Source organism: Lytechinus pictus, chromosome 13, assembly GCF_037042905.1.
Source record: "Lytechinus pictus isolate F3 Inbred chromosome 13, Lp3.0, whole genome shotgun sequence".
NCBI classification, from domain to species: domain Eukaryota; kingdom Metazoa; phylum Echinodermata; class Echinoidea; order Temnopleuroida; family Toxopneustidae; genus Lytechinus; species Lytechinus pictus.
In genome coordinates this window covers 23,824,307-23,841,619 of record NC_087257.1, presented here as the reverse complement: position 1 = coordinate 23,841,619, position 17,313 = coordinate 23,824,307, and the positions used below count along the sequence as shown (strand labels likewise).

The following is a 17,313-nucleotide window of genomic DNA, read 5'->3' as shown; positions in this document are numbered from 1 at the left end:
TTCTAAAGATATGAAATACAAAGCTGGCTTTCAAAACAAATTCTTCAGCAAAAACCAACCTAGATAGGCAAAGTCAATACAAGTGTTTTAATGTCTGAACAAGATTACACCGACTGGACTATTCGCACCCTTGATCTGCCCCCCCCCCCCACCCTCGTAATAGAGATTGGTCTGAAAAAGGCCAGTTGAAATAGAGAAGAAGAGGTCAGAGCCACGTACAGATGTTATATTTAGTGCGAATACAATTCAGCATCCTTCCTTTCCAGATTCCATGACATTTGTTCCAGCACAATTGCTCCTTATTAACTCACCAATGTCAACGCAGACAATTAAAATGATATGGGGTCAGGTGATCTACTAGACAAGATCACAGTCATCACTTACCCTCAGGATATACCTTGACACCAACTGCATAGGTACGACCTTCCTCGAGGACACCAGGTCTCAGGGTGAACTGCTTTCCTTTTAACCCTGACAAGGTGGATTCTTCGCTAACGACTACTGCTTGGGATGACCGGGATACGATGTGCTCCTCATACGTGACAGGATTATCGGGGTTTGCCACATCATCCCCGTCGTTGGCACTACTCTGTACGCTGGAAATTCCTCCTTTAAGACACAATTTTAAGTTACTAGGAAAAATTCAACAAAAAATCTTTTTACAAAAACAACAAAAATCTAACACAAAAACATTATTGCATTACATAGTCGAGGACTGTGCATTTAATATTGTTCTAGATATCACTCAGTAAAGTTAAGTTAATTTTAAGTGTCTATTGCCACTGCTTAACCTGATCAATGGAATCGCAATTGATATATGTAGTTCTCTTACTCTGAATGTGTTTAAAATGAATTTTAAAAAATAATCAATAGAGATATTGTCTTTGCTTTGAAAAATAGTTTAAAATACTTTGTAGAATAGTTATACTATGTGCCCTATGTGATAATTTTCTTTGAAAAAAACATATAGGCCTATAGCCTTGTAAGAATAATCTACTTACCTCCTCCATATGCATCAGATGCTGCAAAATTGAAAGAAAAAGAGAGTTGGAATGAAACTATTTTTTATCATACTTTTCTGCACATTAATCACAGTGATATATTTCCTTCATGACAGTAATCTTAAAAAGGCATAAAGGTTTATAAGCACTTGAAAATGTATGATTTTCTGGCTGGTGATTAGATCTGGGACCTGTGTCATAAAACTTGTTATGATAACAAATTTGAAATGACAGTTAAAGCTATGAAAAGCATTCTGTCTGATTGGCTGATGGTAAATTTGTTATGGAAATTCTGCATTTGTTACTAAACAAGTCTTTATGAAACGGGACCATGGACACCTTGAGACATGTTCTGGTCTTTTTAACCAATTGACTAGTAAATTCTGAAATTCATGTAGATCCTATATAGATAGACTACCTCAGAAGAAGCCTATACATTCATGACAACCCGGTGGGTGTTTATAAGGCTGCTGGTAAATTATGAATGACTTTTAAAAAGACCGGTGATGCTCTTAGGAATTAGATCAACACCAATAAAAATCTGGTGTGCATCATGTAACACAAGAAAGGATCAATTGTCGTTCGTAACTCACTCAAAACTAACAAACAGCTTTATGAATCACCAACCAGGTTGGTGTACTAGCCCATTATCCAGATTTCCATATATCAAACTGCCTCTTAACAACTCATTCAGACTTACAATATTCTGGGTATAGAGTATCATCTCCTTCTTGAATGGAGCTTCCATCATCAACGTCAACATGTTCCTCAGGTGGCTGCGGAGGAGTGGTAGAAGACCCGGATGTCCGCAACCCAGAGGTGGTCCTGGTAGTGGGTCCAATGCTGTAAGAGCTTTCCTCACCAATATAGGAGGAATCATCAGGGTATTCATAGCTACTCTCAGAGTAGTCTTCAAGGAGGCTGTCTTCAACTATTCCACCAATGGGCTGACGGGTTGTAGAGTGCGGTATGGTGTTTCCTGTGGTGGATGATGACGCCTCTGAAGGGGTGGAGGGGTCGGAGGTTGTCAATGTGGCTGTGGATGTTGGCAACATGGTGGATAGATCAGCAGTTGGAGGTTCTTCTTGGATTGATGATGATGATGATGCAACCTCACCCACAGACGAAGACACCACTTCAGCAAAGCCGAAAGATTCCGAGGATGAGGAGTCGTCAGCTTCCATAACCATATCTGATGATGAAGATGTATCTTCTGTAATTTCCACGCTTGAGGATGATGATGACAGGGTTTCCCCTACAAATGAGGAGGAAGAGGAGAGAGCTTCAAAGAAACCAGACCTTCCTTCCACAGTAGATACACTCTTGTTTTTGGTGGCCCCGTCGTCGCTAGTTCCCATCGAGCGGCCTTGCGTCAGATCATCAGAGTAATTATCCTGTTTCGTTTCGACTGCTGCGACACTGTCCTCAAAGACACTCTCAAAGACACCACCTTCGTCGCTGTAATATTCCTCCAGAGCACTGCTGCTTGCAATATTTTCAAGAAATGAAGACTCTGGAAGGGATTCCGCAAAGGGTGATGATGATGATGATGATGACCAATCAGGGCCTGGATTGAAGAAAACAGAAATATTTTAAGAACAGTGATATTTGATGAAGAGAGCTTGCAAGAAAATGAAGCACATAGAAACTATCAAATAATTTTTTTTTTTTTTAACATCCAGGTATTACATGTAATCAAGCATCTAACATCCATGAAAATTGATCAGGGGAGCGTTTCATCAATATTTTCATCCGACAAGTTGTCAGATCTGACATCTTTCAATGATTTTGATTGGCAGAGAGGCACTGTTCCTATGGTAACTGTCGGATAAAATGGGACGTCCCCCTGATATGACTGCCCTGAGTGTAAACTCCTCACATTAAGTTATACATAAACCATAATTTTGAGTTTAACTCTTATTCTAATCCTCATATGCCCAGTATGAGTAATAAGCCTATCACAACCCTAACCAAAAAAAAATCAAATCTTCAGATAATATAAAGCAATAGCGATTGTTGTAGGAACATCTGTCAGGATATGAGATAAATAGGATTGTTCTTTATCAATTTTGCAAACCATTCAATAAATTAACCATCAAAAGGCAAAAAACAGAATAATGAAAATTATCTCTTAAACATATTAAAGAAAATTACCTCTCAACATGGAATTGGCTAACCTATGGTTTACTGGGAAACAGAAACTATCATATTACTGGACTCCCTAGTTCTATGAGTGGACATGGATCAAAGCAAGAAAATATATTAACCTGAATGAGAGGAAGTAGTTGAAAGACTCGCTGGAGAAGACGACAGAGCTGTTGGCGACGTGCTAGATGCCACAGTTGTCCCAAAAGTTGGACTTGTTCCTTGCCCATCAGGACTTGATACCATTGGACTTGTTTGGCTGGATGTAGGGCTTTGGGATGAAGTGGAAGTGTGAACAATGCCAGGGGTGGATACATGTTGCACTGGTGTGCTGGGTGGACTTGTGGCTTGGCTGCCTGCTGTGTTCACTTGTGACGAAGTGAGTGGAGTAACACTGGTCTGGATGGTTGTTTCGCTGTCGGCTGACCCTGATCCATCAGCATGATTGCATCTAGAAGCTGCATGAATAGTAATAATATGAAAAGGTCATTAATCAATGATCCATACTATTTAGAAAATGCTAAATCGAATACTTAATTACCATTACTCTTCTGGGCCCTGTCGCACAAAAAATATATATTAATCGCACCATGAAATGGCCTATCAAGATCATTGCAGCATGCGCATTTCGCTCAGTAGACTGACAAAGAACTGATTAGAAATCACTCTTTCAAAGTAGCAATTAGCTGCTAACCTTTGTGTTATGGGACCCTGGTCTTAAATGATCATTTATCTAGTTGTAGTTCACTGCATTGTTTTGACGTTATATCTTTTCTTTGTCCGTATATGTAAGTATTTTAATTCCTCTCATAATCAAGTTCAAATTTTTCACATCAATATTTTTACACTTCAAGAAGTGTAAATCTGTGTTATACGGTGATTAATTGGTTAATAATAATAATAATAATTACAATGTGAACATTTGTAATGCATATCCATCATAAAAAGATGCTCATGGTTAAAAGCATACGTATGCTCAGTACATTCTAAAATTCGTTCTTATAACTTAATCCACTTACCAGAGTTTGAATATGTTGTGCTTCCATCCCATATGACAAACAGCTCCCACACAAATGTCACATTATCCCCACAAGTTGGACACAGCGCCTCGAGGGTTAGCTCTGCATTCGAATTGACAATGCTCTCATCACAGGATGGGCAATCCACAAGGAGTCTGCAGTAACAGAGTGAGAAGAAAATTGTCTCAAAATCATGAACAGACCAGAAAATAAATATTTATAAAAAGGAAAAAACTCTGATACACAGAGGATGTTATGAGAATACATTTCAAAATCAAGGACAGAGACTGAAACTGCTCATGGGGGAGGGGAGTTGTCTGAAATGGCAGCTCATTATGTCAGGAATCACTTTATAAAGTATAAGGATTTCAAGTGCCAAAATATGAGTTTCAACAAATGCAGAATATATATTTCAAAATTATGAATGCTTGGCAAATAAGTGAAATTAGAGATCAATATTTATATCAGGCAGCAATGTAAAAAAATTCTTTTTCGACTAGAATACGGAAGATACTTACTCATAAATCTTCTCATTGGAAACGACCTTCAAGACTTGGGAAACAGAATCTGGTTGCCTGCCTTCTTTGCTAACGGTAAGGTAGAAGACAAATTGGAAGGCCATGTCCAGCCTAAGCCAGGCTGCAGGAAAGAGTAAGGAGCCATTGGTGGATGGTACAGGAGCCGTGTCATTGGGAAACATCAATGGATCAAAGCAGGGTTCAAACGGGATGTCGATCGGATGACATGTCCAATTGTATCTGTATGGGAAACATAAACAAAATGTCAAGTGATACATAGGCGATATGATATGATATGATGAAAAAAGAACTACAAAAGAGCAAGTGCTTGAGGAAAGATGCTTAGATTTATGAACATTATTGACCTTTTGTTTGTAGAGAGTAAAGGAAATTCCAAAATTCTGTTTCAATTGTCGCACATTTTCTGTAATCCTGGACAAATAACTGTTATGATTGCCTTGCAGATATATCATTCAAGACTTTATCCATCTTAATATTGACATTATCTATCTAAAATTATGTTAATCCCTCTATCTATATTGAATTCTGATTAGATCATGCGATGACTTACTGTAGATTTGAATCTGACGGATGATCTGGATCTATAGAGAATCCACCATTGATGTAAGCAAGAGTGTTCCTATCAATGGTCCTTGTGGTACCCCCTTCTATGACTGCAATTAAAAGACTTTCCCTGATTGTTAGACTCAATGATGTCCTGGAATACACTATTGTGTTGTTCATGTGCACCTAGAAGAAAAAAGATATGTGTCATTCTGGTAATACTACAACTGATGTTCTTGTAATATTTTTTCAACCAAGATATTCAATATTATACATAACTTAGTCAAATTTTAGTGCTTGACTCCAGGCTTACACATAGCTGGAGGAATCTGCTTTATCAACCTTAGACTGAAACGCAGATTAAGACTGAAGTACAACCTACTGCAGTAATAAATTGGTAATATATTTTCTATAGTTTAAAGATGTTGTCAAGTAAATTGTGGCATAGAACAGTTCATCAATATTGCTAAGAGCATTGTTCATCTAACATGATGTTAATAGCAGTGGGATAAACAAAAAGATTTTGTGAAGTAATTTACTAGCGACAAAGCATCACAGTGGTACAACACTTGCCTAGCCACGATGTTCCCCAGGGGGTAGAGATGGCACAGTTTATGTGTGGAACAGTGATGGATCCAATGGTTGGGGTAATACTAATTACATTTAAAGCACTTAACCACACATAGTATGAAGTGATACATAAATGTAACTATTTTAATCATTGTCATTATTACAAATTCATGAGGTACCTTCAGAAAATTTCAACTAAAGGAACTTACCTCTGCTGATACTGAATAGGAACCTATGGGCACCACATGACTGGGTATGTAGAGTGTCCGTTTATCCAGAGACGCTACCATTGGATCCAACAGTAGAGGGCTTCCGACGACAGCATCGATGAGGGACCAATGATAGGTTGTTTCTTGTGTGATGTCACAGTCGATGAATACCTCAATCTCCAGCTTTATTGGATTAGAGAAATTAATCTGGAAAAAACAAAAGCGGATTAAACAGTTAATAGATGGATACCAATATTTCAAATTCTGAGTTCATATATTCACATATATATTCTATTTATGATGAAATAAAAATTTATGTAATCATAGCTATTACCAATGAATATTATGTTGAGGATTGAAAACCAGAAGGCATTAATTATTAGAAAACAATGGTTTAGAGACAAGTGATGTGTGATAATTAGCTACCAAGATAATCTTCTAAGCTGTATCATATCTTGCCTTATCGACAATTGGAAGTTCAGTTAATTTACCGTATTTTGTTTTTTTTAAATTAAGGTGTAACTTATTATTTCATTTGGTTCTAAAATCCCATAATGGCTAAAAGTGATTTATATCTTTCTTTATGTGAACCCTCGAGACATTCAAATGCCAAATTTAGAACCTGGCCCCATGACACAATGGTTAGTGAAAAATCATACTACTAGAATTCACAATTGATTGTACTTATGATTAATACAATCTTGATACTTTGCTCTATGATCAATTGCGAGGCTTTGTTCTACTCTGCTAGACAAATGTCACTCAAGCTCTTTATACATGTACCAATGTTACGTAATTGCGACCAGTTTACTCTGTTATTCAAATGAACTTATCTTCTAATGCCTACATTTCTTCTCCCTCTTCTCCATCTGTGTTTCTTTTTCTACTCTTAACTTTCTTATTTATATATGATGTCATTACAGTAGGACCTACGTAACTTGTTATTTATTTGTATCTGGCGACCCCAACTCAAGCTCTGCTTTCCGGGTTTTCGCCTCCTTCAAAATTTTGTCGAAATATATACTGTATTCGTTACTATGTCAAATATTATTTTGTATCTGTTTGAAGGAAATAAATGTGATTTTCAATCAATCAAAAAAAACTGACCCTTGAACGATTTCTGATGTACATGTAACTTACCGTTCTGCTTGAATCTCCAACAATGTAGAGTTCTGGAGCTAGACAGGGCTCATCTAAAATGAACACATTGGTTGACGCACTTGAATTACTCACATCATTGCTTGCGAACACATTGATGAAATATTCTCCAGTTCTAAAAAAAATCAGATGACATACTAGCATCATACGTATCATGCAAGAATCAAGAAGGAAAATCCTGTAGTATGATAAATAAAGTCCTAAAAAAATCAAAGGATATACTAGCAATATGTGTACAGTGCATGTATCCAGAAGAAAAAACATAGAAAATCATAATATCTTTACAACAGTACATTTTTCCCACTTGGTACAATCCACAAACTCTCAATTTATACCTGACATGTAAATATGGGCCCTGAAACATTAAGATATACGATTGATATCCATGTTAAATCACAACTTTATTTACATGATATGCCGTAGACCTAGGGTATGATTAGTTGTGCAATTGATTTTATAGTTCATGTCACAGGCTTATGATAAACCATATCAACTTAAAATCCCATTACTTGTCCCATTAAATGGATATAAAAACAAAACAAAACAACTATTACAATACCTGTTATAAGAATGCAGTACAACAGACTGTTCCGTAATAAGATAGGGGGAGCTATCACCAAAGTCCCAGACATACTCGATGTTGCTACCGGAGTAGACCTGAACCTCAAGAACAGTCCTCTGTCCAAAGAGTGCAGGTGCTGAGGCTGTGATGATCATTGTTCCGATAAGTGCCTGCAGGGTCATCTCAACGGGGTTGGAGGTTGCGTTACTCATATGGTTGCCCGCTTCAACTGATACATAATAGCTTTAGAAGAGAAGAGGATGATGAACACCATTACTATTACCATGACCATGACCGTCACCATCATTGTAACCCATCATCATAATCATCACCATCATCATAATAACCATAATCACTGGTGTTATCATTATCATCATCACCATCATAATCATAATCACCATCATCACCACCATCTGCATCTGCATCACCATTATCACTTTCATCATCAACTCCATCATCACCATTTCCATTGGGGCCCTATCTTTAGATATTTTGGGTTAAAACTGGAACTCAGAGTGGTTCCGTTTGCCTCCTAGGCACAGATGGCACCAATTAAATGAATAATGATAATAAGGGAGGCTTAAAACCATCTCAGTCCACTCATATCGAAGATTACCACGTGATAACTTACATGCCAGGGAGAGTATAACGGTGGGTCAAGGTATTAACCGATGTCTGCCTTATAGGGTGTCCATTCCCCATGTCCCATCGGAACCACTTAGCACTATTCGCTGGAGTCTCTGCAGTGAAGACCAGCTTGGTGTATGTCGTCGCTAGCTGACTCTCCACCTTCAGGTCAACGACTGTGAACACAATTCAAAATTATAATTATTCTTGCTTATACAGCGCTAAGATTAATTGTAACAGAAGTCTCTGAGTGCTCTGCAATAGTGAATTAGGCCTACATTGCTTTAGTAAAGTAGTTGCTGCATGCACCATGTATTGATGAGGAATAAATTCATTCCGGGTGGGTGTTTCATAAAGCTGTTCATAAGATAAGAGCGACTTTAAGAAAGGTTCACCAGTCGTTCTTAAAGTCGCTCTGAACTTATGAACAGCTTTATGAAACGGCCCCCAGGTCCCTATTTACCTAACCTAGGTTGATTGCAGCATAGAATGGGATAAATATCTGAGAAAAACTTGATGCCAGAAGTAGGATTTGAACCCACGACCCCAGTGGCGGCACCAAAGGGGGGGTGCCCACCCCCCACAGAAATTTTGAAAACTGAAGGAAACAATTGTAAAATAAATTAACCTCTGCCTCAAAAAATTACTTATTCAGGGTTCCCACAGAAATTTGAAAACAGAATTCCATGACTAAATTGCTGCTTTCCATGAATTCCTTTCTGGCACGGTTTTCAGAATCAGACACATTATGATGGCCTCCACCTCCCCTCACAGCCATCCGTTCCACCCACTATCTTACTCATGACATGTACATCTATTATCATTAGTATATGGGCTGTTTCTGACCAGGGTACCATTTTCGTTTCACCAACACCCAAAATTCAAAAGTATCTTGAACTTAATTCCATGACTTTTTCACAAATTTTCTAAATTCCTTGACTTTTCCTTACTTTCCAGGATTTTCCATGACTGTGGGAACCCTGTTATTGCTACATGTATGCATTCATACATAAATGTTATTTAGTATTGTATTTTGAATATCTATTTACATGGTGAATAAATAAATGAAACAAAAAAACATTACAATCATTCTTGTACTTACAAGAAACAAAGTTGACAATATCAACTGTGCATGCAGTCTGAAGGCTCTGTACTTTATTGAATGCAACCACAGTGACATTATAGCTTGCAGCAGTACGGTAAACATGAGTTACAGATGGACCTTCAGGAGAACAGACAAAAATCAAAGAAATTAGACAGTGTATAGCTGGATGTTATTGTTCGTCAATGTCATCTACTTCTCTACAATTTCAGCATCAGATAATTTAATGTTATCATGATCATAAACTAATAATTGTTCCTCCTACCTATGCCATTCCCAAATCCAGAAAACAGGCTGGTTTCAATTATTTTTAAATCTCTTGATCCACTGTATTTGGAACAAACTCCCTCCAATTTTAAGATATATTATTTACTCGACCTAAAACATCTGAAAACACACAAACATGATAAGTCTTAACTCGCTTTATGCCTTTATATCCCATGGAAAATGAATCAATAAATCTATTTATCATTTTTACTAACCTGCGAATAAGTAATTGGTTTGATCACCCATTGACCAATTAAAGAAGAGGTTATTTCCTTCGTCCACTGTGACAGTCAGTACTGACATGTTACCAAAGGGGAATGTATAGACCGCATGGTCAAAGTAAAGACCATTGGGAGAGATGACCACGATGAATGGTGTCCCCAGTGATTGGGTGACGTTGGTCAGAAGATTAAAGGCTGTGACGCTGACATGAAATTCACCCTCTGTGAAAGAAAAATGTGTAGAGTTGGTATATAATTTGAAAACACTAAAATGTAAGAGAATAAAGCAAAAATTCTAGAACTAAAAAAAAACTGCTATTTAATTATTTAAAAATGCAGCATTGGATCCAGTTCATTGTCAAGGTTTATGAAAACATGCTATTGTATACATTTTTAATTCTTGACTCATAATGTAAAGATGCTAAGTGAACATGTTTAATTCTCCATATCATATGAGCAACAAAGTCTAGTTGACTAACTTATTATTCAATTGATTGCTTTGGGTAAGACAACTTAACTTATAACAATAAAACAATTTAACATCAAAATTATTACTCATCAATTGCTTAGGAACAAGGCAAAAATCAGTCTATTCTAAGACTTGAAACTAATAGGTGGGTCGCACTTTCAAGAATTACACCAAACAAAAATGCCTAGGGACACAAAATAAACAAACAAAATATTCAATCTGATTAGTTTTTAAAAAAAGGTTTAATCTGATAACCAACCAAAGAAGCGACCAGTGTCATGAGATGTAAGAATAATTTTGGTCATGATCCTTTTGCCAGATGTTCGGAGAGTCATGATTTCAGTGCTTGCCCAGGCACTGTGTTTTTTCAGATATACATAGAAATCTACGAGACAGGACAGAATAGCATTAGATAACCCCATACCTGCTGTGTAAGCATGAGTGCCGAGACCATAGTAATTGCCAACTAAACCCAACTGGCCTTCAATAACCTCCTCATAGCCATCACCATAGTCAAAGGCAAAATTGATGTGAGAGCCCCAACACAGTGCACGGAATGTGATGGTATCGGTCTGCCAGTCACCTGCTTCGTCCTGCTCGAGGGAAGCCCAGTTGTTGCCTTCATAAACCTGCAATAAATTAGCAGCAGCCAAAATTTTTTATAATGGCCAATTTTCACAGAGATATACAAGATAAAGGAAATTCAAAAATACAGTAACTGCATTTTTTGTTAACAGCATTTTTAGGATATGACAATCTGTTTTGCATCGGGCCTTAAATATTGGTGATTTTTTAAAGCAAGGTTTTTTCTATGATGCATATTTCTACATTGCATCATTAATGAGAAGATTGTTGAAGGGTATAAATACATCCAAGGCCAAAGAAAGAAAGAAGCATCAAGGCCAATCCACAGGGCATCCTAGGCCATTGTCAGAATGGCCTTCGATTATTTTTTGCTCTGTTGTACCCTGCCGTCCTTTTATACCATTAATATAAATGCCTAAACTCATTTATTTTATTCGGTCTTCTAATAACTAGCATAACTACGTCATATGAATTGGATATAGATTACACTCATCAAGTTTGCAGAATTCCTGTTCATAAAATTTTGCGATTCAAGGATTTGTAGATCTATGCAAATGATCACTATTACCATCATTCTCTGAAGGTTTTGCAAAATAAATAAAAATTTTCTACTCTTTCACATACAAATTCTGTCATCCAATACTCACATTAAGTTCCAATGCCACAGGCACTTGTTGGACCACAAAATGTGTAGGATAGTGATATATCAGAGGGTCCTGTTGCAAGGCATTGCTAGCACTGACACTGATGTAGTACTCTCCAGGCTTACCAAAGGTATGGATGACTGCACTGTAGCTCCCGTTGCTAATATTAAAGAGTATGAGAAAAAAAGACAATGAGAAATCATTATACAACATATGTAAAAATAACAAAAGGTATCTAAATATTATAAATTGTAATTGTTTCATGAGGACTTAAACGTATCTAGGAAAACCAGTGTCCAGGCAAGCACTGAAATCATGCCCCATTGCAGAATTTTCATATATCATAAACATTTCACATATAATTCATATATACAGTACATATTGTAGCAAGTTACTAGTATTGTTATCTTGGCCCCATCTTACAAAGAGTTGCGATTGATCCCATCAACCACAACTATGGAAAGCCAGCAACGTCAACATCTATTATGCATGCTTGTTCAAAATATCTTCTATGATGTATATTCATACATTCATTGTTTTCTTGAATATTTAGTGTTCTTCTCTTTGTTTCCAAAGTACAGTGTGCAAATTTCCTGTAGAAAAAACTATGGCATTGATGGATTTCCATATATTTAATTGATTGCATCAATCGTAACTCTTGGTAAGACAGGAATTCAAAATCCCTTGCCAGATTATCCAATATTATTCTCATTGTGCTTTTCTGGATTGATAACTCCAGGGCCGTCTTACAAAGAGATTTGATTGATGCATGCATTTTAGATCTTGGGGTTGCTGGCTTTCCATAGTTGTGGCCACCTAGGCCCAGAATTTTCCTATGGGATGGATCAACAACAACTCTTTGTAAAACGGGGCCCAGGACAAAAAAAAATTCAAATCTATAGATAAGGAACAAGTTTGCCAGAAATATTGGATAGCTATTCTTATTGCACTTCTAGTGCAATTTGGAGGAAAAAATTACAAGAATTAACTATTTCTTAACTTTCAAGGGAGGAAGTTGGCTCAGTGGACAAGTCTCCAGACTTTGAACACAAGGTCCGGGGTTCAAATCCCACTGCAGCACTCGAGTCCTTTGGCAAGGCATTTATCTACATTTGCCACTCTCCACCAGGGTGTATTAAAGGGGTACCCGGTAGGAAGGAATTCCGTGAATGCTCATGCAAGCCTCCGATCAGGATAGCCATGCTAAAGCTGGGGTAATAGTATGCAGCACTTAAAAACATTTGTATTAAGTGCTATATAAATGTTGCATATTATTATTATTATTATAAAATCCATTCATCAGCTAAATCTTTCTCTTACCTGTGAATTGTTGTTGTAGGTCCAGTCATGTCATTGAAGTCCCAAGTGAAGACAATATCATTGCCTGTATGAACAGTGGCCTCGACGGTGATATTGTCAACGACATTGACCAGCCAAGAATTGGATGTGACAATCGTAAGCCCAGTGATCCTCTCTTCAACCCTCACAACAGTAGATCCATCCATATCGGACACACCATTGGACACCGTTGCAACAACAGCATATTCACCCAGGTCTGCATAGTGCTTCCTCAAGGTGAAGACATATGTCGCTGGCTGGGTGGAGTGGTCGATGGACTCGAGAGACATGTCTGGGGAGTCGGAAGAAACTTGCTGTTGAGTGCCGTCCCCGTAATCGATGCTGAACGTGAATTCTAGTCCACCTCTGACTTGAAATGAGATGGTGGAGTTAAGTCCATGTAGGACGGGATTGCTGGATAAAACAAGATTTGTGATTGGCTCTCGGAGGGTGGTTAGGGTATGGGTCGAGGTACGAGATATTTCATTGGATGCTGTGAGAGTGAGGTTGTAGGTTCCTGGCATCCAAAATGGAATATAGGCCTATAAAAAAAACAGTATGAGAAGAATAGATTAACAAAAATGGCAAAATATACATCATCAAATTTCATTAGTACAAGCAGATGATATAGAAAACTTCTTAAGATAGCTGGCAATGATGCATGTGGATTTGTCTCTGTGATCACACCAAACATAAACCATTCAAAGGTATCGAATTAAAAACTGGGAAATATGTCGCAGTCACGATATAACACTATCATTTAGCATCCACTTGAAAAATTACTTATGATCAAACTGAACAAGGTACATGCACCATCAAGACATTATATATCACTAGAAAACTTGCAAGAACAATTATCATAAAGACTGCCACTTCTATTCTAGTCCAAATTGCAGCTGAAATATGTCTGCACTCTAGTCTAAATTATTCATAGGGAACCTGAGATGATTTGCAATCAACCAAAAACAGTAGAGCTCATCACAGTGAGCTAGACTCCATCTTACAGAGAGAATTTGGATCAATTCAAACTAATGACTCTTAAACTGCTCTCAAGTTCTGTACTAAAGGGAGATAAGTCAATATTATTGAAAAAACTTTTAATGATTTCAACTGAATTGATCATGACTGAGCTGAATTGTTGGACCGATCTGAGCAGAATCAATTACAGCTCTTTGTAAAGGCCGTTTCACAAAGAGTTTCAACTGTTGTAACTGTGCCATCATGGCAACTTCCATGGCAACAGGGCTCAGCAGCCAATCAAAATCAAGGTTACCATGGTAGTTGCCATAATGGCAAAGTTACAACATTTGTAATACCCTTTATGAAACGGGCCCCATGCAGCTAGAGTTACACTCACCAAAGTGTTGCTCCCTCCCATTGCTATTCTGTTGATCCCAGAAGACGAGTTGGTGTCAAGAGGGATGATCTCCCACTCATACATGATGCTTGAGCCGGTGGAAGGTCTCAGTTCCCAAGTCACAGTAGTTGAAGGCCTGCAGTATTCAAGAAAAGTTAAGTATAGAGCATCAGGTGCAAGTCCAGTAGCCAAAGGTACACCAGCATAAATTTCACCTAAATATCACTAATAGCAGTATGTTCTTTTTCTTTAAAAAGTACTCCCTTTTTGGTATGAAATATAAGGACTTTTCCTCTTGTTTGAGGGAAATTTATGACATTTTAATGTTTTTCGAAAGATGTATGTGCTCCCAATACTTTAATAATAATAACAGCTGGATCTATATAGCGATTTATGTATATCTATGGATACAAGCGCTGCTATTATTACCCGTCTCCATCAATTATGGAGCGTTGTGGCCCAGTGGATTAGTCTTCTGACTTTGAAACAGAGGGTCTTGGGTTCGAATCCCAGCCATAGCGTAATTTCCTTCAGCAAGAAATTCATCCACATTGTGCTGCACTCAATCCAGGTGAGGTGAATGGGTACCTGGCAGGAATTTATTCCTTGAAATGCCACCGCGCTGTAAAAGGCTGCGGGGCTAAAGCCAGGGTAATAATATCCAAGTCCTTTGGAAGCGCATAGGGACGTTATGAAATAATGTGATATGCGCTATACAAGAACTGCGTTATTATTATTTAGCTTGAGCTACCAGTTTTTCAACAGTGCTTAGTGCATTCAAAGAATTAATCCTGCCAGGTACCCATTCACTTCACTTTGGTCGAGTGCAGCGCAGTGTGGATAAATTTCTAGCTGAAGTAAAACAAGCCATTACTTGGATTCAAACCCATGACCCTCTGTTTGAAAGACAAGAGTCGGAACCACTAGACCATGATGCACCAGCTTTACAATCTTGGATCTGCCCCTGTATATCAAATTGAAAGATTAATGGTTTGAACTTACCATTCAAATCTGGACAGTGCAGGACCTAGAATATTAACATCTGAAACACTCTCTTGGACACTGACCACTGAAGTGGACTGGACAGTTCTATTGTCCGTGTCCACAATAATGATATCCATGAGCCACAACCCTGTCATAGAGAATGTGCGTGACCAAACAACTTCCTGGACCGGACTAGCAATAGGCATGGTAACCGTCTCCGAGCCAGTGCTGTTATGGCGGTAGGTAATTCCTACACTGCGCATGGAGAGCCCAGATTGTAGCTGCATGGAAAATAAACAATACAAAAATAATTGGAAAACACATACAATATCATGATACAATATCCAAATGTTCTTCCAAAGGGGTTTGAAAATCATTAAATGGACTTGATCCTGCCATTAACAGCTCTGGTGAAATTTGATTCTTGTAAATTTATTACAAGATTGCCACACTGTACCAGGCACTGAATTACATAGGGGTTAAGGGGTGTTTTGCTCAAACAGATTATAAGATGTTATCATCAAACAGTGGTTCAGATTTAAAGATCTATCCATCAATTTATCTGTCAATATATCTATCTATCTATCGACCTTTCTATATGTCTGTCTATCGACCTTTCTATCGGTCTATCTATCTATCTATCTGCCTGTCTATCTTGCCATCTACCAAGATCTATCCATCAATTTATCTTATCAATATATATATCGACCTTTCAATCTATCTATCTATCTATCTATCTATCTATCTATCTATCTGCCTGTCTATCTGTCCATCTACCAATCAATCTATATCTTATTCTATGTATCTCAAACTCTGTCTTGTCCTTTCCCTTCTCATCCTCTGCCATTATTCTCAATCTCTTCAAAACTAACCAAATCTCTTGGTTCTCTCTACATCTCCCTTATACCCCTCTCTGTCTGACTCTCTTTCTTTCTTCCTCTTCCCCCCCCCCCCCTCCCTCTCTCTTTAATACAAGTCATACTTAGTCATACATTCTACTCTACAAAGAATGTTCAATTTTGTAACATTGATATTCTTCATCTCCTTCATGCATATTTCAAAGTAATTTGAGAAGCGCTTATTGTTTGGAAAAAAGTACCCAAACTCTACCTGCAATGTGACAACAAAGAAATCAAATTCAGCCGTCTATGGAACTTTGCATCTACAAAGAACCTCAATTGTTTTATATCCACAGAAAGTTCATTGTTTTCATGTAGTCAAAAAGGACATCCGAAATATTCATTCTTGATTGATTACTTACAAACAATAGACAGCTGCCAAGTAATTTGGTCGCGTTAATTCTCGATGCAAGTATATAATAACCGAATAAAAGAAGACGCTTGCCAAATTTTGTATCACATGAACAGCGCATGCAACTCAAATGCGACCAATCGGATCATTACTGGCAGAGCAGTTACCACATAACTTTGCAAAGTCAGAGCAATATTAGTCCACATTCTATGAAAGTGTGCTATGTATTGTAAATATGAAGGGCTGGTGCCCGTTTCATGAAGGACTTGCAACTGTTGTAACTTTGCCATTATGGCAACTGCCATGGTAACAGGGCTCAGCAGCCAATCACAATCAAGGTTTCCTTGGTAGTTGCCATAACGGCAAAGTTACAACAGTTGCAAGTCCTTTATGAAACGGGCCCCTGGAACATTAAATTTAAAAGCATCAATATGTATTTCAAGAATGTGCTAAAGACTTGAATTTTCAATATATTTTTCCCCTCAGAAAATGTAGAATCATTGGTGACACGACATTAACTCCTGCGACATTTGCTCCGATCTTAATATCTCAGTGGGCATAAGGTTAGAGTTAGGATTGTAAGAGAGTTTATGGTTCAGAATAAAGCAAAGATTAGAATGAAGGCTTATTTCATTTTAGAGATTAGGTTTTCTGTTTGGCTTAACATGCAGATTTTCCATCAGAAGATCTGTCACCAGAGCAAATGTCATGGAACCGAATCA

General features: G+C 37.7%; 1 protein-coding gene across 1 annotated transcript in view; it reads right to left on the bottom strand.

Annotated features, from left to right (window-relative positions):
• Nucleotides 1-17,313, bottom strand: part of LOC129274293 (polycystin-1-like protein 1) — an 81,425-nt gene that overhangs the window by 28,370 nt on the left and 35,742 nt on the right. Inside the window, exons 11-28 of the mRNA XM_064108487.1 lie at nucleotides 15,359-15,621; nucleotides 14,357-14,492; nucleotides 12,982-13,541; nucleotides 11,665-11,821; nucleotides 10,857-11,061; nucleotides 9,958-10,185; nucleotides 9,476-9,595; nucleotides 8,378-8,549; nucleotides 7,744-7,989; nucleotides 7,167-7,299; nucleotides 6,027-6,233; nucleotides 5,255-5,433; nucleotides 4,684-4,923; nucleotides 4,166-4,320; nucleotides 3,269-3,604; nucleotides 1,702-2,568; nucleotides 1,002-1,022; nucleotides 385-609 (exon numbers count right to left, since the gene is read on the bottom strand). Of these exons, the coding sequence (XP_063964557.1) occupies nucleotides 385-609; nucleotides 1,002-1,022; nucleotides 1,702-2,568; nucleotides 3,269-3,604; nucleotides 4,166-4,320; nucleotides 4,684-4,923; nucleotides 5,255-5,433; nucleotides 6,027-6,233; nucleotides 7,167-7,299; nucleotides 7,744-7,989; nucleotides 8,378-8,549; nucleotides 9,476-9,595; nucleotides 9,958-10,185; nucleotides 10,857-11,061; nucleotides 11,665-11,821; nucleotides 12,982-13,541; nucleotides 14,357-14,492; nucleotides 15,359-15,621 (4,450 nt within the window). The remainder of the gene's footprint in view (nucleotides 1-384; nucleotides 610-1,001; nucleotides 1,023-1,701; nucleotides 2,569-3,268; nucleotides 3,605-4,165; nucleotides 4,321-4,683; nucleotides 4,924-5,254; nucleotides 5,434-6,026; nucleotides 6,234-7,166; nucleotides 7,300-7,743; nucleotides 7,990-8,377; nucleotides 8,550-9,475; nucleotides 9,596-9,957; nucleotides 10,186-10,856; nucleotides 11,062-11,664; nucleotides 11,822-12,981; nucleotides 13,542-14,356; nucleotides 14,493-15,358; nucleotides 15,622-17,313) is intronic.